The sequence below is a fragment of the Balaenoptera musculus genome, chromosome 16 (assembly GCF_009873245.2).
Source record: "Balaenoptera musculus isolate JJ_BM4_2016_0621 chromosome 16, mBalMus1.pri.v3, whole genome shotgun sequence".
In the NCBI taxonomy this organism is placed as follows: domain Eukaryota; kingdom Metazoa; phylum Chordata; class Mammalia; order Artiodactyla; family Balaenopteridae; genus Balaenoptera; species Balaenoptera musculus.
The window spans coordinates 83,639,289-83,661,484 of NC_045800.1; the positions used below are offsets into that span (position 1 = coordinate 83,639,289).

Sequence of the window (22,196 nt, forward strand, 5' to 3'; positions counted from 1 at the left end):
ACGCGAGCTGCCCTAGGATGAGGAAGCCTGTGAAAGTTGAGGTGACTCTTACGTGAGAGTTGAGAGGTGGCTTTTGCCAATATGTGGGATTAACGCAGATGACCACGCTCATCCCGCAAGCACAGACCCCTGCCTTCAGGGATCCAGAACGTCAGGTCCTAAACATCCTAAAAATAAAGATGCAAATACCTGCATCCTGCGTGCGTGATTTTTTTTTTTTTTATTTCCGTGGCAGATTAATAACCTAGGTCTGCGCAGAGGGCAGGGTGAGCGACGACGTTGTGCCTGGAATTGGAGTCTCCTTCAGGATCGGGGCACTGGTTAAGGGGTGGCTGAAGCAGTGAGGGTAGCTGGGAGGCAGCCAGGGAGAGTGAGGAGAAGCCTGGGATTGCAGCTTCCGAGCTCCGAGACCCACCCGTAAATGCCTCGTCCAGTGACAGGGCAAAGGGAGTTGGAGGTGGGTAGAAAGTACCTCACCACATCGACGATCAGCCAGGGCCATCAATATTCCTTTTACATGGGTTCCCCAGATGGGTAACTGAGAAGCACTACAGTTAAGTCCCCTACATACGAACCTTCAAGTTGCAAACTTTCAAAGATGCGAACGTGCGTTCCATCAACGTCAGGCGTGAGTGAAATTGCAGCTTGCCCTCCGTCTCCTATTGGTAACGATCCTTCAGCTCTACCATCTCCCACCTCCTCTCCCCCCACTCCAGTCAGTAACTCTTTGATGCCAGCCCCTGTGTGACAGCTGTTGTACTGCACTACTGTGCTTTTCAACGGACTGTACTGTAAGATTAAAAATGTTTTCTTTATTTTTTGTTTGTTTTTTATGTTATTTGTGCGAAAGCTATTTTAAACCTGTTACAGTACAGTCCTAGATAACCCACTGTGTTAGTTGGGTACCTACATACAACTCGTTCGTATGTAGGGGCCTTACTGTAATCCTAGGCAGATGGGTAGTCTGCAGGGGGGAGTGGACAGCCTCGCGGACAGTGGCCCAGAAGGCAGCACAGATGTTACTGGACTGGGCCCTGTGTTCGATGATGTCTCAGTGATGAAGACAGAGAAGTCGAATTAGTTAAAATGCCCCGAGCCCTAAGTCCATCGTGCCCCCCACGAGGATATCTACTCTCGTAAGAACTTACCTTGTTAAATGTTCCTGAGTCAGCCGTCTGTGGGATGGGATGTTTCATCTGTTATTACCTTGATGCAGATGACATTCTGGGGCAAGGATGGGGCGGCGCCTGGGGCGGCTGCTGAGAAAGAGGCTCAGTGTGGGAACAGGTGCCGGGAAAAGGTCTCTAGAACAAGGTGTGCTGACGCAGTCCAGCACGGGTCACGCTCGTGCTGGAGTTAATTGTCCACAGATACCATCCAGGTCCCTTAGGAACCTGCAGAAATTGAGAAGGCTTGATAAAGTTAAGTCAATATGTGTTGCTCATTTTAATTAACTTGGGTTTTTTTTTTTGTTTTTTTTTTTTTTAGTAAAAGGTATAGTCTTTGTGGCTCAAGAGTTCTCAGTTTCATTTTTTTTTCCGTTGGAGTATAGTTACATTACAATGTTGTGTTAGTTTCTGCTGTACAATGAAGTGAACCCGCTATATGTATACCTGTATCCCCTCCCTCTTGGACCTCCCTCCCACCCCCCCATCCCACCCATCTAGGTCATCACAGAGCACCGAGCTGAGCCTCCCGTGCTATACAGCAGGTTCCCACTAGCTATCTGTTTTACACATGGTAGTGTATTTATGTCAAACCTGATTTCCCAATTCATTTCACGTTCCCTTTCAATGAGAGAAGCAGCCTATTTCATGAACAGGTGGGCTGTGTCCTCACCTTTCAATTTGCGCTCTCAAAATCACACTTACGTGATTTAAAGTCAGAACTTTGTAGAGGCAAAATAGAGAGCGTTCCAGAGAGCAAAGGGCCTTACGCCTGCTCTGTCATCAAGAGTCGGAGTTCCACCCCTCGCCTCTCCCCAGCTGAAGCGCGAGTGCCCACCTCTCTTCATTGTCATGCTCTTCCTCAGGACTGAAAGACGGATGAGAACTTCTTTGGAGAGCTGCATGCAGGAGGTGGGTTAGCCAGGGCAGGGTGGCCCTGACCTCCAGCTGCAAGGCTGGAGGCTCTTTGTCATTTGACGTCTTTGATGCATGGCAGGCACCTCACTCCTTCGCGGCTTGAAGCAACCATTTCTTTGCTCCTGCTTCTGGGGGCCAGTGGTCTGGGCAGGGCCCAGCCTGTTCTTCTGTGGGCCTCGCCCGGGACCGCTCACGAGTCATCTGATGGCCGATGGGAGCTGGTTGCTCTGGGGTACCCTCTCTTCCGTGTCCGGTTGGGGCCACATGTGTCCAGCGAGCTACGTGTTGGTGGAAGAGTTCCCTCGGGTGAGAGTGGAAGCCGACAGGGTCTTCCGAGGCTGAGGCTTGGGAACCGAAGTATCCCCTCTGCTCTGTTCTGCTGGTCAAATCGAGGCACAGTCCAGCCCGGATTTGGGGTGTGAGGACATGGATCGCAGCTCCTGATGGACAGTTGCGGAGAATTTGTGCCATTTCGAATCAAAGACTCCACGCTCTGACAGCCCCGACAGCGGGTCATTTCATTTGATTGTCTATCATCCACTGATGGGTTTTTTTTGAGTTTTAAATTGTGGTAAAATACACATCCCATAAAATGTACCATCTTAGCCATTTGTAAGTGTGCAGTTCGGCGGCCTTAAGTGCATTCACACTGTTGTGCAGCCGTCAGCACCATCCATCTCCAGAACTTTATCATCTTCCCAAACTGAAACTCTGTTCCTTTTAAGCCAAAACCCCCCTTTCCCCCTCCCCCAACCCCTGGCAACCACCCTTCTACTTCCTGTCTCTATGACATCATTCACTGATTTTTTTCAAAAATCCGGCGGACATTGATTAGCCTTCCACTCTGGGTCAGACATTATGCTTAAGGCTCAGAGGTGAGTAAACACTCGCTCTCGGCGAAGAGCCCAGCGTGGGGATGACCGCGCCTGGGGGCGGAGCTCACGCAGGAGGACCGCTTTAGCCACAGGATCATTCTCCTTCATTCACATGACACGTATTTACGTACGCGTTGGTAGATGCGGTCTCATGCCTTCTGCAGCCGTTCACTTCAGCAGACTTTTTTTTTTTTTTCCTTTTTTTGGGCCGTGCTGCACGGCATGTGGGATCTTAGTTCCCTGACCAGGGATCGAACCCACACCCCCTGCACTGGAAGCGCGGAGTCTTAGCCACTGGACCACCGGGGAGGTCCCCACTTCTGCAGACATTTAATGATAGCCAACTAAGTGCCCAGCTCTTCCTCAGCTCTGACTTCTCAGTCACCAGTCGCTCAGCTGAGGCCAGGGTCAGCCTGACCCAAGGTGATGGTTGTCGGGCACAGAGCCGAGAATCTCAGGGATGTGGGATTTCTTCCCAATTTTTGCACCTCTGTCTGGGCTCCTTCCTTCGGGCCAGCCCGTGGCCACGGACCCCTGCAGAGACCTGCCGAGGGTGGGCGAGCTGGTGCCGTCTGTCCCTGAAAGGCAGCTCTGACCAGGAGAGGCCTCGGTGCCGGGCACGCACTGCCCATTTCCTCGGACCCTGCTCGGTCTTCCAGCCTGCCCTCCCCTCCTGGGTCGCCTCCTGCCGAGGCCATGCCAGGCCCGATGCCTCTGTTGCTCTGACCCCTTCCCCACGGAAGAGAGGCTCTGGGCAGAAGTGCCTGTCCCGGCCGGGCGAAGTGCCCTTGGTCGTCACCTTTCCCCTCGTCCGTCCGCTTGGCAGGTGTGCTGGGGGCACGGGCGCCTGCAGGGCCCCACGGCGGATTCCTCTCTCCTGCTCCTGAGGTTCCACGAGGAAAACACTCAGCACTTGGAACGCTCCAGAGAGGGGAGTCGGGAGGAGAGGACTCTTCGCCCTGCCGCCCCTCTGGGCTGGGGGTTTACGGGAGACTCCTGCAGGGGCAGGTCAGGCCCTAGCGACGGGTGGCTGGACTCTGGGGACGCCACGCCCGCCGTGCTTGCCTCCCCCCAGGCTGTCTGGGTTTTCCCTTCCTGTCTACCCGAGTCCTTCACCCGAATTTCGGCTGCCTATTTGGGGATCGTAAGTAAGCTGGGTGGGGATCAGCTCCTTGATCTCCGAGGGACCACAGACCACTCCTGGAGTAGGGAGGCCCCTCAGCCCCTCCTCAGGAGGAGAAGTAAGCGCCTGGGAGCAAGCGCATCTCCACGGGCTGAGGTCCACGCCAGGCATCTGCAGGCACGTCAAATGCTTTCACCCAGGAGGTCAGTGTCGCTGCCCCCGCCGTGGGCCGGGGTGCCGGGGCTCAGGGGCGGCGGTCACGGGCAGGCGGGTTGAATCGATGAAGAGAGGTTGGAGCTTGGGTCTGTCTGTGGCTAACAGGCATCTCTTGCCCAGGCGGGACAGAAGCGTGTTCCGTCAGGATGTCCGTACATGGAGGGTTCCCTGGGTTCCCCGTTACGGCTCTGGCTGGCTGTCCCTCCTCACTGCCAGCCAAAAGTTTCTGCGAAGCGCAGGGCCGTGGAGCCACGCCTGGCTCCCATCACAGCGTCACTCCTGCTTGGGGCCCTCACGGAGACCCCGTCTCTGCCCAGCAGTGAAGTCTCCCTCCCCCTCCCCCTCCCCCATGCTGTCTGTAACTCACCTTCCTGAGATCCAGAGCAGGCCTGTGGCCCCCTGCTCTGGACCTGTCCTGGCTTTTGTAGGTGCAGTGACCTGTCAGCTCCTCGGCCCAGGGCCCAGCCCGCTGCTCTGGCCCCAAGGGTCCTTCCCGCCGGTCTCTTCTCCAGCCCTGCAGCCCTGCCCCGTGGCACCGATCTCGCCTGCCTCGGCGCCTTGCCCAGCCCCCGGCCCCCAGCCACCCGTGCAGGTCCCACCTGCCCCCCAGACCCGCAGCAGATTCCGTTCCGGTGGTTCTCCCAGCTCTTGTGACAGCTGGGCAGCTCCCACGGGCCCCTGATCTGTGCTGAGCACCTTGGCATTTCTCCGGCTAATCCCTGCAACGCGCCCTTTGACAGATGAGGAAACGGAGGCCCAGAGTGAGGGGTGTGAGCTAGATGTCCCAGCCCAGGGCCGTGCGCTTCACCCCTTGCCGCAGTGTCTGCAACTGTCCCCCTTCTGTGTCCCCTCTGAGAAGCTCTGTGCTAGACGGCCACACATTAATGTCACTGGTGGTGTTCTTTGTCGGTGCGTCTTGTCCCTGTGAGACGACAAGCACCTGGAGGGCAGAGGTTCCTGTCCTTCCCTTGGCCTTATAACCGCAGGCTCCCTCACACCCACTGTCTGTTGCGTGTCTGTTGGGTTGTCCCCAGGCTCGTTGCCATGGGGCCCAACAGCTGGGCAATGTCCATTGTCCGCCCGGCTCCCTGGTGAAAATACAGGAGTGTTCTCTAGCCCCTGGGGCCTCGGGGTTAGGGGCAGGTGGTCCCCAGACCCTGTCCCCCGTGCCCCGCTGGCCTGGCGGCTCTGACACCCCCAGTCTCAGTGTCTAGGCCGTGCTGTCTCTTCCCCACCAGATTGTCATCCTACTGATTTTGAGATTCTAAAAATTGTTCGTATCTTCCCCTCTTCTTCTTCCTTTTCCTCCTTTGGCGGGGGAGGTGGAGGAGGATAAAAGTTAAATGGTTTGTGAATTTATTAGGATTTGCTCCAGTAAGCTATTATGTTTTCTGACAATGTTTCTGCAGCCTTCATTTCAACAATTTAGGTCTGCCAGAGGCCGCCAAGCCAAACAGTTAGTTTTGGCCGCCTGCACCCTCCTTTACTGAAGTATTACACATTCCTCTCCAGTGAGTGGGACGTAAAAATAGACACTGGGCCCAGTTGTGGTCTTTCTGTATTTAGAACGGACGTGGCCGGCGAAGACCCAGTTCCCCACATGGGGAGACTGACGCCCAGGCCTGGCTCAGTGCACAGCCCTGGGGCTCCAACCGGGGCGCCTGGGACGCAGAGGGTAGCGCCGTCAGCGTCACTGGCAGGAGGGGAGGGGGCTTCCTGAGTAGCCCGCGCTCTTCCATCTCAGCCATCTCGTGTAAGACCGCGGGCTTGAATCCCCCTCCGACTTGCTGTCCGAGCCGGGGGCTGCTCTTCACGTGGAACGTCATCCTGTTGCTGGGCCCAGCTCGGCGCAGGGGACGGGGCTCCCGAGAGCGCTTTGTCCACACCTGGAAAAACTGACTTTTTCCAGAAATCAGAAGACTGCATGGGAACTTCCTGACTTTCTGGCGTTCATCACAGGCTCCAGACGCAGTCCCCCCCTCTGGCCTGTCAGGTCGCGAGGCAGGGCTGTCCCCTCCTGCACGCTGATCTGCTCCGGGGTCCGAGGGTCCCCTTGCATAGCCTCAGGGCCGCGGGGGAAGGTGAGGTCAGAGACCCGGTCACAAGCACAGGCTCTGGGGGGTCCAGGGACAACACGGTGGCTGCACTAGATCCCTGTGGGGAGTGTCTCAGCTCAGATTCCACGCCAGACACTGGGCCGGGATGGGGCTTCAGAGTCGCGCTTGCTTCCGGATGCAGACACGGCCCGCGTGTCCCAGCCACGGGCACCACGCCCCTGGTGACCAGAGGAAGGCGGGGAGGGACCAGCGCCCGGAGGGGATCCAGTGGGAATACTGCTGACCCCCTGGGGAGCTTAGATGCCTCTGACCAAGCAGAACAGGAGCAGAGCCCAGTAGCCTGCTTTTACTGAGCACTTACTATGTGCCGGGCCTGGTTCTAAAACAACAGCCCAGGGAGTAAGAATACTCCGTTTTTACTAGAGAAGAAAAGAGTCCAGGTTCAGGTTGGGTCGTTGGTGGGTTTGCCCTTTACTGAGAGGAGCAGGTTCAGGGAAGAAGGTAGCTGTGGCTTTGGGCCGGTGAGCAGGAGGTCCCTCTAAAGGGGACCTGGGGCCTAGGGGACCTCCCGGGAGAAAGCACGGGAGGGACCAGAGGCACCGGGCTGAGCCCTGGTCTGGGAGGGAAGGGGGCGGCCCGGGGAGGGTGGAGTCACCGAGCAAAGAGCAATGAAACCTCTCCTAAAGCACAGAGGGAGCTGCAGTGCAGGAGCCACTTCTGTGTGACCTGGACAAACAGCGTGTCTTTGAAAATGACCAGGGGCCCCTCTTCACCATGTCCTGGCCCAGTTTCGCTGGCGTTCTGGGGTCTTGGAGCCAAGTAACATGAACTCTGGTCAGGAAAAAGGACCCTTTGCCCCTCTTCTTCTTTCTTTGTCCGCCCCTTCCCAACAGGCATGTGTCTTAAAGACAAACCACAAACCTTTGCCCTTAGGGGCGAGGAGTGGGAAAGAAAGACCCTCACCAGTGCAGCTGATCAAGGAGGACCGTTTCTTAAAAGGGGGTTGTAGTCATATTTTATTTGCAGAATGGAAAGCAACAAATGCCTGGGCAAAAAGGCTTAGAAGCTGATACATGAGAACGTTTTTTTCTTCTGTAAGTTCTTGTTTTCCCCATTTCCACCCCAGAGCGCCCCAAACCAAGTAGCCACCCCCGTCAGCCTGGCCCTCTCTTCTACCAAGACGTCACCCTCCCCGAGGGGCTCTCACGAGGGCTCCGGTGGCCCAAGGAGCCCCGAAAGCCTCCGTGGTTCTGTTGCAGGTTGTCACTCCAGCTAAGTGCTGCTCGGTGCCCTGGTCGAGGGCCTGAAGCAGTCCTGGAACCACTGCGGCTGACTTCTCTCCCCAGCGTCCTTGGCTTGGCCCGGTGCTGCCCTGTGCCTACACTCATGTTCAGCCCAGCTTTCCAGGAGCTTCTCTCCCCACTGGAGACATGGCTGATCCTAAAAGAGCCTAGTGTTTGACGAACCGCTCAGTTTTAAGTGCTTTCTTTACCCTGCAATTTCCAGATCAATCTCAGCTCTGTTCTCTCAGGCTCAGTCCCCACTTCCAAGCTATTTCTAGCACTTTGCTTATTTAAAGAACTCATCATCTCTGTGCCCACATTCTCCCTGTATTTTACCGTGGAGTTTGGAAATATGCAGAGTATTGAGAATGATTCACTCAGAAAGAGCCCTTTAAGAATCAGATTAGGTCACTGACATACAGAAATCCTGCCACATGTGGGGATTGCTGGTGTTCACATGGACACATGGGCATCGTCCCTGGCGGCCACTGGCTTTTTAGATGTGGTGTGATGCCCAGCACAGCTGCAGGCCTCGGAATCACTTGCCCCAGATTGAAATCCCAGCTGCTCTTAATGGACTAGTGACCTAGGACAACTCACTCATTTGCTCCAGACCTCCATTTTCTCCGTTGTAGAATAAAAACTTTTTAGAAGAAAAGCCCAACAACAAAGAAAACTGTGCCTGGTGCCCTGGATGCGCTCAGAGTCTGCATTTGTTCTGAGCCCCAGCACCTGAGCTTTGATGGTTTTTTTTTTTTAATGTCCAGATTAAAAAAAAATTTTTTTTTTATTGAAGTATAGTTAATTTACAATGTTGTGCCACTCTCTGCTGTACAGCAGTGACTCAGTTATACACATACATACATTCTTTTTTTATATTCTTTTCCATTATGGTTTATCACAGGATATTCAATATAATTCCCTGTGCTATACAGTAGGACCTTGTTGTTTATCCATCCTGTATGTAATAGTTTACATCTGCTAACCCCAAACTCCCAGTCTATCCCTCTCCCTCCCCCCTCCCGCCTGGCAACCACAAGTCTGTTCTCTATGTCTGTGAGTCTGTTTCTGTTTTGTAGGTAGGTTCATCTGTGCCATACTTTAGATTCCACATATAAGTGATATCATATGATATTTGTCTTTCTCTTTCTGACTTACTTCAATTAGTATAATAATCTCTAGTTGCATCCATGTTGCTGCAAATGGCATTTTTTCATTCTTTTTTTATGGCTGAGTAGTATTCCATTGTTTATATGTACCACATCTTTATCCATTCATCTGTCGATGGACATTTAGGTTGTTTCCATGTTTTGGCTATTGTGAACAGTGCTTCTGTGAACATAGGGGTGCATGTTTCTTTTTGAATTATAGTTTTGTCCAGGTGTATTCCCAGGAGTGGGATTGCTGGATCATATGGTAATTCTATTTTTAGTTTTCTGAGGAACCTCCATACTGTTTTCCGTAGTGGCTGGACCAACTTACATTCTCACCAACAGTGTAGGAGGGTTCCCTTTTCTCCACATGGTCTCCAGCATTTGTTTTTAGTGATGGCCATTCTGACTGGTGTGAGGTGGTACTGCATTGTAGTTCTGATTTGCATTTCTCTAATAATTAGTGATGTTGAGCATCTTTTCATGTGCCTACTGGCCACCTATATGTCTTCTTTGGAGAAATGTCTGTTAAGGTCTTCTGCCCATTTTTGGATTGGGTTATTTGTTTTTTGTTGTTGAGTTGTATGAGTTGTTTGTATATTTTGGAGATTAAGCCCTTGTCAGTCGCATCATTTGCAAATATTTTCTCCCATTCTGTAGGTTGCCTTTTTGGGTTTTTTAATGGTTTTCTTTGCTGCGCAAAAGCTTTTAAGTTTGATTAGGTCCTATTTGTTTATTTTTTTTTTTATTTCTATTGCCTTGGGAGACCGACCTAAGGAAACATTGGTACGATTTATGTCAGAGAATGTTTTGCCTGTGTTCTCTTCTAGGAGTTTTATGGTGTCTTGTCTTATGTTTAAGTCTTTAAGCCATTTTGAGTTTATTTTTGTGTATGGTGTGAGGGTGTGTTCTAACGTCATTGATTTACATGCGGCTGTCCAACTTTCCCAACACCACTTGCTGAAGAGACTGTCTTTTTCCCATTTTATAATCTTGCCTCCTTTGTTGAAGATTAATTGACTGTAGGTGTGTGGGTTTATTTCTGGGCTCTCTGTTCTGTTCCATTGATTCGTATGCCTGTTTTTGTACCGATACCACACGGTTTTGATTACTGTAGCTTTGTAATATTGTCTGAAGTCTAGGAGAGTTATGCCTCCTGCCTTGTTTTTTTTTTCCTCAGGATTGCTCTAGCAATTCTGGGTCTTTTATGGTTCCATATACATTTTTGGATTATTTGTTCTAGTTCTGTGAAAAATGTCATGGGTAACTTGATAAGGGTCGCATTAAATCTGTAAATTGCTTTGGGTAGTATTGCCATTTTAGCAATGTTCATTCTTCCAATCCAAGAGCATGGGATATATTTCCATTTCTTTGAATCCTCTTTTATTTCCTTTATTAATGTTTTATAGTTCTCAGTGTATAAATCACCTCCTTGGTCAGGTTTATTCCTAGGTTTTTTTTTTTTTTTGGTGTAATTTTAAAAGGTTTTCTTTTTTTTTTTTAATTCCCTTTCTGATATTTCACTGTTAGTGTAAAGGAATGCAACTGATTTCTGAATGTTAATCTTGTATCCTGCTACTTTGCTGCATTATTAGATCTAGTAGTTTTTGTGTGAAGTCCTTAGGGTTTTCTCTATATAGTATCATGTCATCTGCATATAGTGACAATTTTACTTCTTCCCTTCCAACTTGGATACCTTTTATTTCTTTTTCTTGTCTGATTGCTGTGGCTAGGACTTCCAATACTATGTTAAAGAGAAGTGGAGAGAGTGGACATCCTTGTCTTGTTCCAGATTTTAGTGGGAAGGCTTTCAGCTTTTCACCATTGAGTATTGTATTGGCTGTGGGTTTGTCATAAATGGCTTTTATTATGTTGAGATATGTTCCTTCTATTCCCCCTTTGGTAAGAGTTTTTAATCATGAATGGATGTTGAATTTTGTCAAATGCTTTTTCTGCATCTATTGAGATGATCATGTGGTTTTGGACTTTTCTTTTTTTAATGTGGTGTGCATTGATTGATTTGTGTATGTTGAACCATCCTTGTGAACCTGGGATGAATCCCACTCATTTGTGGTGTGTGATCTTTTTTATGTGTTCTTGGATTCGGTTTGCTAATATTTTGATGAGAATTTTTGCATCTATATTCATGACATATATTGGCCTATAATTTTCTTTTTTAGTGGTGTCTTTGTCTGGTTTTGGTATCAGGGTGATGGTGGCTTAGTAGAATGTCTTTGGGAGTGTTCCCTCCTCTTCAGTCTTTTGGAAGAGTTTGAGAAGAATCAGTATGAATTCTTTGTATGTTTGGTAGAATTCACCTGTGAAGCCGTCTGGTCCTGGACTTTTGTTTGTAGGAATTTTTTTTTTTTTTTTATTGTAGGAATTTTTTTTTTATTACAGATTCTACTTCACTTCTAGTGATCAGTCTGTTCAAATTATCTATTTCTTCTTGACTCAATTTGGTCTGCAAGTTTCCAGAAAGTTGTCCATTTCTTCTAGGTTGTCAAATTTGTTGGCATGTAATTGTTCATAGTATTCTCTTATGGTTTTTTGTATTTCTGCAGTATCAGTTGAGATTTCTCCTTTTTCATTTCTTATTTTATTTGGGTTCTCTCTCTTTTCTTCTTGGTGAGCCTGGCTAGAGGTTTGTCAATTTTGTTTACCCTTTCAAAGAACCAGCTCTTGGTTTTGTTGATTTTTTCTATTGTTTTTTTAACCTCTGTTTTATTTATTTCCTCCCTGATATTTATTATTTCCTTCCTTCTGCTGACTTTAGGTTTTTGTTCTTCTTTTTCTAATCCTTTTAGGTGATAGGTTAGGTTGTTTACTTGAGATTTTTCTTGTTTTCTGATGAAGGCCCAGTCCTCTTCCCAGGGTCTGACCCCCGAGTCTGAGCCTCAGCACCCAGCCCCCATCCGCTCCAGAGGGCGAGCAGACAAGCATCTCAGTCTGGGGAGTGCCGGTCTGCACAGACCCTCTGTGCAGGTCTCTCCGCTTTGCCCTCTGCACACCTGTTGCTGCACTATGCTCTGAGGCTCTGAATGGGCTTTGATGTTTTTTCTTGGGTTCTATTTCTTATAACCCTGAGCTTCAAGGCAGCCTGTGCTTGTGTTTGGAGCTGGAGTTCCTTGTGGCCTCATCATCTTGAGGAGAGACCTGTGGCCATCAGAATCTGGGCTTTTAGGAAAAATCTCAGCCAGAGAGAAGTGAAGGCGTATGCATTAAAGTAATAGAGAACCATGTTAGCACAGTTTTAAATTATACTCAGTGACAACACGGAAGCAGTGGCTGCAATTGCTACTCTGATATATAGCTGGCGGCATTAGAAATCGGGGCAGCCCCTGGCAAACAAATTTGGTATGCACCCAAAACCATAATAAAAGAAAGGTTTAAACCTGTTGTAGTTTGGTACTTCACTTCTGGAAATCTGTCTGCAGAAATGAACTCCAAATGGGGGAGAGCTGTATGCATGAAGATGTTCTGACAGCCTTAATTATAACAACAGAAATTAAAAGCAGCAAACTGATAAAAAGAAAATGGGAAAGTAGATGGTGGGACAGCCACTCAATGAAATATCTTGTGCCCATTAAAACTAATGACTACAAAGACCACATAACACCACTGATGATGCTTCTGGTTAAGTGAAAAAGCAATACCCAAAATTATATGCATAACAGAACTGCAACGTCGTAAAATACGTATCTGAGAAAGAGTACACGAAAATACACAAACTAATGGAGATTATGGGAAGAGGGAAAGGTTATGAATGATTTTTTTCTAATTCCCCAAATTTTAGTATGTAGTTTTCATACTTTTATTTTAAAAAGAAGAGGAAGGGAGTGTATGAGGGAGCAGAAGTGGAGAGGAAGAGAGGAATGTTCCAGTTTGATCTGAGAAATGCCTGAGGCGGCAGATTGCTCACTCTGCAGGGCTTGGGGACGCCACCCTCCAGGGTGGTCCACTGCAAAGAGGCGTCAGGTGTCCACTCGGTGGTCTGTCGGTCAGGACAGCTCAGCCCCACCACCTTTAGAGGTCACAGTGGTTAGCAGCATCAGATCAAGGAAAGTGTTTCAGGGGCACCTGGATGTGGGGTGTGGACCCTGCCCTGCCCTCGGGGGTTCCCCACCTAACGGGGCCAGGACCAGCTGAGAGCAGCAGGGTAGCGCCAAGGAGATCACGGGAGAGGAAGACTGTCTTGTCAGCTCGGGCAGCTGTGACAGATACCACAGACTGGGGGCGTCCAGTAACAGACGTCTGCTTCTCACAGTTCTGGGGCCGGGAGTCCGAGATCACGGTGCCAGCAGGGTTGGGCCTGGGGAAACCCTCTTCTTGATTTGCAGACGGCTGCCTTCTCACTGTGTCCTTACATGGTGGAGAAAGAGAGCATCTCTCAGGGCACTAATCCTGTCCTGGGGGCTCCACCCTCATGACCTCACCTAAACCTCCGAAAGGCCCTGCCTCCAAATACTAACTTCGGGAGTTAGGCCTTCAACATGTGATTTTGGGGCACACAAACATGCAGTGTGCAGCGGGCGTGCGGGCGGAAGGCGGGATGGAGGCGTGGGAGGGAGGTCACATCTTTGCAGCCGCACACAGGCCTGCCCTTGACTTTCTTGGTTTAGTCCAGGGAAGCACACAGGCCTGCCCTTGACTTTCTTGGTTTAGTCCAGGGAAGCAGGGTCTGGCTGTTGGTTTTTCTTTCACCCTTGCTGGCTGCCGTCGCTCAGGAAGGCAGAGGCCCGTGAGGTGGGGACTTGGTTCTGGGTTTTGACCCTCACTGCAGTGCTGTCATGCTGACTGTGCACCCTTCCTTGTCACCCCCAGGGGGGCAGTCACCCTCCTCAGGAAGGGGCGGGCATCCCTCCTGAAGAGGCGGGTGGGTGATCTGCCCACCAAGCAGAGGCCTTAGTCGTCAGTCAGATTCAGGAGTCTGAGCTGTTCGTAGCCTCCAGTGTGACAGGATGTGACAGCTCTCAAAGCCTGTGCCGTGTTTCGGGGCTGTGATGGCGGTCCTGAAAACAACCACTGAGGACAAACAGTGCCGGCAAGTGGACGACAGGCGCGCTGTTGCTACTGGGGGCACGTGTGGGCTGGCACACCTGTCCCGTTGACCGAATGTGTTGCTCTCTTTTTCCCCTCCCTCCCCGCATCCCGCTAGAGTCAGATGGAGTTCAGCGTCTCCTCCTTATCCATCCAAGAACCGAGCTGCAGCACTGCCACCGAGCCCAGGCCACCGTCCAAAGCTCCTCAGGGCTCGCAGGCCCTCCGACCGTCCCAGGGCAGCAAGTCCTCCAGCCTGGATGCTCTGGGTCCTGCCGCCCGGAAGGAGGAGGAAGCGTCCTTCTGGAAGATCAATGCGGAGCGGTCCCGGGGGGAGGGCCCTGAGGCCGAGTTCCAGTCCCTGACCCCCAGCCAGATCAAGTCTATGGAGAAAGGGGAAAAGGTCTTGCCTGTCTGTTACCGGCCGGAGCCCGCCCCGAAGGCCAGGGAGGCCAAGGTGGAAAAGTCCAGCAGCCTCCGCCAGGAGCAGTGGGTCCTGCCCAGCATCAGCGTGGAGCGAGAGAGACCCCAGCCCGCCCAGGCCTGCACCAGCCCGCTGAGCGAAGCCGCCGCCGCCACCTCCGAGCCCGTGGGGGACACGGAGGGTGCCCTGTTCTCGGAACCCGTGCCTGTACAGGTGGGTGCCTTGCTTCTGGCCAGGGGCTCCTTCCTCCCGAGTGACCAGGGCCACCTCACGTGGGTGGGCGGACCACAGATGCCCCCATTTTCTCCTTCCTCTGCCATCCCTCGGAGGACTTCTGGGTTCAGGTCTGCTGGGTTGTCACTCAGCTCGGCGACCAACGCACAGGCAGGGGACGCGTTCTGTGAAGCCGTCTGGTGCCGTGACCTGTTTGCCTGTCGCGTGGCTGTGTCCCAGATGCCCACTGCCCTTCCGCAGTTGTGTGAGGGCAGGGACGGAAGGGACGCAGGGGGCAGTGAGCACAGGACTCGAGGGGGAAGGCGGCAGTGTGGGTGGGATTTGGATGCCGGCTCCACGCGGCGGCCTGGGAGGCTGGGCTGCAGTGTCGGTGAGGGAGGGACCCGCAGATGTCCTGAGGGACATGGGGGAAGTGGCTGGGACCCCAAGCCTCTGCCAGGAGAGAAGCTGTGCTTGTTTGGGGACCATGGGAGACTTGCTTCAGGAATGATGGGCCGCTTCTCATTTCCAAGCAAAACAGGGTTAGGTGTCCAGGGAGGAGTCCTAAAGAAAGGACTTCTTTCTGGGAACGGAGGGAAAGGAAACGAAAGATGTGAGAGGTTCACTGGCTGAGGTGCAGTGTGTCGTGAAGAAAGGGCCCTACCAGAGAATAGGCAGCGTGGGTGGCTTCTGCATGTTTTCCCGGTTTTGTGGAGCACCAACTGTTGTCTTTACCAGCTGGTCTGCGTTGCTTGAGAAAACTCAGCAAAGGGAAGAGAAAATGTTTGGTTAAGGCTCACCCAAAACCAAAATAAATAAATATAATAGGTAGGTGTATTTCAGAGGGAGGCTGTGTTTTTTTTTGTTTTTTTTAAAATAAATTTATTTATTTAATTTATTTTTGGCTGCGTTGGGTCTTCGTTGCTGCACGCGGGCTTTCTCTAGTTGCAGCGAGCGGGGGCTACTCTTCATTGCGCTGTGCGGGCTTCTCATTGCAGTGGCTTCTCTTGTTGCAGAGCACGAGCTCTAGGCGCGCGGGCTTCAGTAGTTGCGGCACGTGGGCTCAGTAGTTGTGGCTCATGGGCTCTAGAGCACAGGCTCAGTAGTTGTGGCGCACAGGCTTAGCTGCTCTGCGGCATGTGGGATCTTCCCGGACCAGGGCTTGAACCCGTGTCCCCTGCATTGGCAGGCGGATTCTTAACCACTGCGCCACCAGGGAAGTCCCCACCATTCTACCTTCTGTCTCCATGGATTCGACTTCTCTAGGGACCTCGTACAGTATTTGTCCTTTAATGACTGGCTTATTTCACTGAGCGTACTCTCCTCAAGGTTCATGCATGCTGTACTGTGTGTTCATCCATGCTGTAGCGTGTGTACGACCTTTGAATAATATTCCATTGTATAAGTACACCACATTTTACTCATCTGTCGATGGATACTTGGGTTGTTTCTGCCTCTTGGCTATTGTGACTAATGCTGCTATGAACTTGGGTGTACAAACAACTGTTCGAGTCCCTGCTTTCAATTCTTTTGGGTATATGCCCAGAAGGAGCATTGCTGGATCCTGTGGTAGTACTATGTTTAATTTTTGAGGAGCTGCCGTGCTGTTTTCCAGCAAAGGCTATACTGTCTTACATCCCAGCAAAAGTGCACAGGGTCCCAACTTCTCCACGTCATCACCAACGCTCATTTCCTTTTTTCTTGTTTCTTTTTTGATAACAGCCATCCTAATGGGTGTGAATGCTATCTATCACTGTGGTTTTGATTTGCATGTCTCTAATGATTGGTGAGGTTGAATATCCTTTCGTGTGCTCAGTGGCCATTTGTATATCTTCTTTGGGGAAATAGCTGTTCAAATCCCTTGCCCAGTTATAATCGGCTGTGGGTTTTTGGTTTTTTTTGGCTGCGTTGGGTCTTCGTTGCTGCCCGCAGGCTTTCTCTAGTTGCTGCGAGCAGGGGCTACCCTTCGTTGTGGTGCGCGGACTTCTCATTGCGGTGGCTTCTCGTTGCAGAGCGCGAGGGCTTCAGTAGTTGCAGCACGCAGGCTCAGTAGTTGTGGCTCGCGGGCTCTAGAGTGCAGGCTCAGCAGTTGTGGTGCACGGGCTTAGTTGCTCTGTGGCATGAGGGATCCTCCTGGACCAGGGATCAAACCCGTGTCCCCTGCACTGGCAGGCGGATTCTTAACCACTGTGCCACCAGGGGAGCCCCTGGCTGTGGGTTTTGTTGTTGAGCTGTGGTCGTCCTCTGGGTGTTTCCTGGATTGGGGTTCCAGGCATGTCCACGCCTCTCTAGGCAGAAGATCTAGTCAGTTGTCCTCCCGAAGAAGGGGAGCCCTGGGACGGGAGGGGTTCTGCCTTCCATCGTCTCCACATCAACTTTCCAGCCTGTCCCTCCTTTCAGGGTCTCTCGCCATCTTAGGCCAGCACTTTGGGCCCCTCCCTTGCCGCTCTGGTGCCTGGCGCCATCTCCTCCCTAATCTTCCTGCCTGGTGCTCTCTCTCCGACACTCTGCAGTGGGGTCTTCCTCCGAAGGAAGCATCTGTATAAGCTACGTGAGGGTCTTCGTTGTAAAGAGACGCAGGAAAGCGCGTGTGTGGGCTTGGGGGCGGTGCGTAGGACAGAGCACCTGAAACCCTTTGAAAGAACAGATTTCTGAGGCACAGCACAGCGTGAAGTGCTGCTGCACGTAAGACGCTGGTAGGAAACCAGAAAAAAGGAACGTGTGCCTGAGCGCCTTTGGCTTTTCGAGCTCCGGCTCAGTCTGAGAGGCGGCAAAACTGGGCCTGGGACGTGCTTCGGAGGGAGCCGCTCAGCCCCGTGGCCTCCGCGTCGGCACCTTCTGTTTGCCGGTGTGTGGAGAGCACAGGGTCAAGGCTCCCTCGCTCGGGAAGACTGCAGCCACCGGGGAGACACGCACTCGTGTTAGACCCGGGAGACGGGCCTCTTCACTCAGGCAGCTGGCGGAAGCCTGTGCAAATGTGTCTGAATCAGCGGCGTGTGCTCGCAGACGGCCCTTTAAGCCAACCCCATGTCTTGTAAGTGGGCAGTCTGTGACCTGAAGAATGGCCCTGGGTTAGGGAAGATCACTCCAGAACCCTCCGCATCATCTGAAAAGAATAAACTTTACATCCTTTCTCCATATTTTTCTCTCCCTCAACTTGGTAATTTATTGTACTTTGTTCCGTCTGTCAGTGTGCGTGTGTGTTTCATATTAGGCGCATGTGAAACTTGTAACTTGTTCTCTCACTCCACAGTGACTAAATTTAAACACGCCTATCATTCGAAAGTAGAAAAGCTACGTTCTTCTCCTTTTCTCTGTGGGTAGGTTCCACAGGCTGCCCTCAGACATGCCTGGGGACGGAGAGGGGTACGTGTTAGATCCTGGCCAAGTGTGGCTTGCATTGAGCTTTATTTAATTTCCTGGTTCCCAGCACTGAAGCAAATTGAGGTCAGGGAGCCTCTGAGACGGAAGCAGACTATTTCATTTGGGTCATTTTAAATGAGATGCTGTTTTTAGATTATGCTAACTTAGCCTCATACCTTATTTTGGTGTTTTTGTCCCTTCTACAGGTCAGCTCAAGTAATGTCATCTTGAAGACAGGATTTGATTTTCTGGACAATTGGTAAAATGTGTTGGACAGAACAAACCAATAATCCCCAAATGTTTTCCAAAGTGGTGTGGTGAAGGAGAAGAAGAAGGGCAGCGTTCCCCTGTGTCTTTTGCTAGTTTCTGTACACTCTTTTCTTAACCGTTTGGAAACTGGTAAATATTGCCTTGTCCAGCTTTCCAGATTTTCCCCTTTTTGCTAAGACCAGATACCTGTGCTATTTTCAATGATTTGATTAACAGAAGTTTTACATTTGGAATTTTTAAAAACTCTTAGGAATTCAGTAAACCTTGTCAATAAAAGTTCTGTTCTAGCTCCACCCAATTTTCCCCCTCCTCAGAGAAAGATTTTTCTCAACCCTGTCACAAAAATCATGAAGTGATTTCCATCTCCTCTCCTGTATCCCCTCCCTTTTACAAATGCCCGGGGCTCCTTTCAGTGGGTGGCTATCCTCAGCAATAATGGTGCTGGGTGCTGGCTGTGCCCATGGGGAGACCTGCCCCACGTGGCGGGAGAACCCCACGCCCCAGCTGTCCAGGCTTCCCTTGCTGAAGCCACACTTCTGCGTCATGTGCCACCCTTCATTCTCACGTCATTTCCAGGAAACAGATTGTCGGCACATGGTGGAGGTCGTCTTTAAGCTGCCGTGGTACTTATTCAAACTATTCATCATTGTTTATTAACGAGTTGCATGTTTAAAAGTTTTGTATTAACTTTACATTATTTTGTACCTAGATGTAGCAGTTATAGGGCTACCACTTTTCTTGGGTTTGTACCAGTTTCCCTTTGGAAGTTCTTTGCTACTTGTGTGACCTGTTGGGTGTTTCCTGTCCTGGGCACCTGCGGGCGTTGCTGGCAGACCAGCCTCTTCTGATTAGTCGTGTTAGGACCTTCCAGCGTGAAGCTGGCAGGGGCACTGGTTGTCCTTCATCCCAAGGACTGGTCAAGCTGCGTCACAGTGGACCCTCCCTCGACCCTGACCGCCAGCAGAAGCGGAGTCGAGTTTCTGCGTGGCCCGAGCGGCGCCCCCTGGAGACCTTCGTGGTCATGGCAACAGCATCTCCTGGAGGTGGACTCGGCTGCCCGCTTGACCTGTGGTCCCTGCTGCTGGGGAGGGGCGTTAGGGCAGCTCCGAGGCTGCCCAGGAGGACGGGGCGGGATAGGGTGGGTGGGGAGCCGCTACCCAGCGGCCCCGGGTGGCGCGAGCCTGCAGTACGTGCCCGAGCGTGGTCTCCACGTTGCCTCTCACTGTGTTCTCCTCACCTGACGCCTTAATCCCTGCGAGTCCTGCCAACGAGCACCTAGTTTCAGTATCAAAGTGTGTCTTTTTAAGATGCCTTTCTGTTTCATAAGACCTTCTGGAATGATTTTTAGAATATTTTATCTGGCTCCAAGGTAAAGCACATGGCGACCTGTTTTTTCCAGGAAAGTTTCTGCCAAAGCTGTGGCCTAGCCAACTTTTGGTTTGGTTTCTGCCAATTGCATTCTGTCCCTAAACCTCATTTGGCCCCTTGGGGTCTTGCATTTGACCTTCCTCCTTTGGTGACTGACAGTATTGTGGTGAATACATGTTCCTTCTGTACTGTTTAAGTATAGTTGAAACAGTCAAGAGGAAAAAAGATTCCTAGCACGGCGATGAGGGGAAAACGAAATCCCAGCTGGAAACACATGGCCAGGTGCCAGCCCTGCAGGTCAGCCGCTGAGCCTCGGAGCCGGGCTCGACACCTGCCCTCACTTCCAGCTTTGAGGGCAGTGACCTTAGAACCCATGCTTGCCAGCAGGGTCCCCGTAAGAAAAAAAGATGTCTAGAAGGGAGTTTGCATTCCTTGGTGTTGGTGTAGCAGGGAAGAAAGATCTGCATCCTGGGACCGTTAGCCCAAGGTGATCTGTCTGTTCTTTTGGGAGATGACTCTGATTTCTTTTCCACTTTCTCATAAGACCCAGTATTCCCTTCAGGTTCTGGGAATTGCCATCCCCTGGGAACTGAGGGGCACGGGGACTATTGAGAGCTTCCACCTTCTTTAACACCATGTGGGGTCCAGTACCCAATGGTATTCAGTTATCCGTAACAGTGTTTAAAGTTTCATAGAGGTACAGCCTCCTGAGATTAAATGTAAAACCACAACTGGGGAAATCCTAGAGGGAGTTCTAAAGTTGTGTTGCTTTGCTTTGCTTTCGGAAGTACAGAAGCGTGAGAGGGAGAGGTGAAGGCCTGGAGGACACGTGCTCATGGGTCTCCATCCTGCCTGACCCTGCAGATTCTCCTCTTAACCCTGGGCAGCCTATGCAAAGATGATTCCTTTCACTGTCCTCCTGGGAATCTATGTTTAGTGTGTCCAAGTAAAGGAAAAATTAAACTCTTATACATTTTGCCCCCTTTTTTGCCATGTATCAAGAGGACGTTTCTAAAACCAGAAGTTTATAGTTATGATTTTTAAAACGCACACTTTTCAGTTGAAGCCTGATGTGGTTTTGCATCCCCTCCCTCTGGCCGCCCTGTTGTCTGCCCCTGGGGTTCAGCACAAGGATTCAGTGTCTTGCTTTGGGTGACCGTCATTGGAAAATCTCCACCAGGAGGCTAGAGACCAGTCTCAGTTCTTTCACCTGGGACCCCTCCCCTGCCCCCCGCCGCCCCTGCCCTCTGGGTTTGGGAGTGCCACCCGCTCTGGGAACAGCAGGGTGTGGCACCCAGCCGCACCCACCCCGTGGGTGTCACAGCAGCCTCCCTTTCTTTGATATATGTTTTCAAAAATGAAAACTTCTTACTGACTACTCATAACTTGGTTGTATTTTATATTAACAGCCTTTAATAAAGCCATTTAAAATTTGCTCGACGTGTCTATTTGGGACCTCTGCTGGGGTCAGGAAGCCTGCTAGGATGATTGCTGTTGAACACAGAGGAGGAGAAAAGGACTCGTACTAGTGAAAGCCAGCTTGAACCCCTTCAGCAAGCCCACTTTGCACAGTCCTGCCTTGGGCCCCCTGCATGCTGGTGGGAAGCAGTAGCCGAGGTGTACAGGCCCCTAGCAGAAGCGGTGGGCTTTACCCCGGAGAGCTCTCATACAGCCTTCCGGTGACATGGAAAGCACGGCATGTCTTTCCAGGGCCAGCTGATTGCATCAGGTGACTGACTCAGAAGAACAGGTGCAATCTCCCCGAATGCTTTCACCTCCAATGTGGTTGAACCTGATTTTTCTTGGAAGACATGCAAATTTAAGCATGGCCCATCAATCTATTCTGTTCATTAAGGTGCCGGTGGTAAGGTACCAGCTGTAGATTGATGAGAAGTTTTAGATATCAATTTTTAAAACTAATATCCCCTCAAGAAAATGGGGTTTCAGGCTGTCAGACTTCTCCTGAGTTATCGTGCACGGTGGGGCCTTGCTGCCTTGGGGAGCACAGATTTCTGGGTGAGCAAGTGATTGTACTTGCTGCCTCTTCGGGCTAGGGTGATTTGATGAAGTTTGTGGGCCAGCAAGCACTGGGTCACTGTGTGCACATGTTATGAGAGGAAAGTGACTCCTTGGGAGTTACTTGACAAAGTAGCTCCCAAGCCCATAGGTTTGGCAACTTTTATGGTAGCTCAATATGTGGTACCAACATAGCTACCAAAGGAAAAATGTGTTTCTATGCAAGAGGGACCTATCAGCATAGACACAAGATATATCTGGGTGTATTCAACACTTTGCAACCCGGAGGGAAGATGTTGAATCTGGGGGACGAGAATGCTCTCGGTCTTGGGTTGGGGGTATTCGTGGGGCTCTTCTAGAAATTTCTTTGGTCTGATCCTCTGCTTCTATGCAATCTTCTAATGAACTTATCAGCCTTCTGGGTGCCTTGATCCCAAAGAGAGGGGCACCCCAGGAGGGAATCAGTGATTCTGAACCCCACCCAAGCTCAGGCAGAAAGCAAGTGAGCAATTCTGAATGTAAGATTAACATAACAAAAATCAAGAGCAGCAATACCAGCTAGAAGCATAAATAAAAAGAAATCAACCCATAATGGCAGTCAAAAGTATAAAGTACCCAGGAATCAACTTCAACAAGTATACAAAGACGTCTTTAATGAAAACTATAAAAGAAAGGAAATAGAAGATATAGAAGAAAAGCTGAATAATCCTAGG

The 22,196-nt window shown here is 50.8% G+C and overlaps 1 protein-coding gene across 2 annotated transcripts in view; it reads left to right on the forward strand.

Annotated features, from left to right (window-relative positions):
* Window positions 1-20,902, forward strand: part of C16H1orf198 (chromosome 16 C1orf198 homolog) — a 35,113-nt gene extending 14,211 nt beyond the window's left edge. For both annotated transcript variants that reach the window (XM_036828516.1, XM_036828517.1), the window contains 2 exons: window positions 13,948-14,466; window positions 18,036-20,902. In XM_036828516.1, the coding sequence (XP_036684411.1) occupies window positions 13,948-14,466; window positions 18,036-18,092 (576 nt within the window). In that variant the 3' untranslated portion in view covers window positions 18,093-20,902. The remainder of the gene's footprint in view (window positions 1-13,947; window positions 14,467-18,035) is intronic.
* The last annotated feature ends 1,294 nt before the right edge of the window (window positions 20,903-22,196 follow it).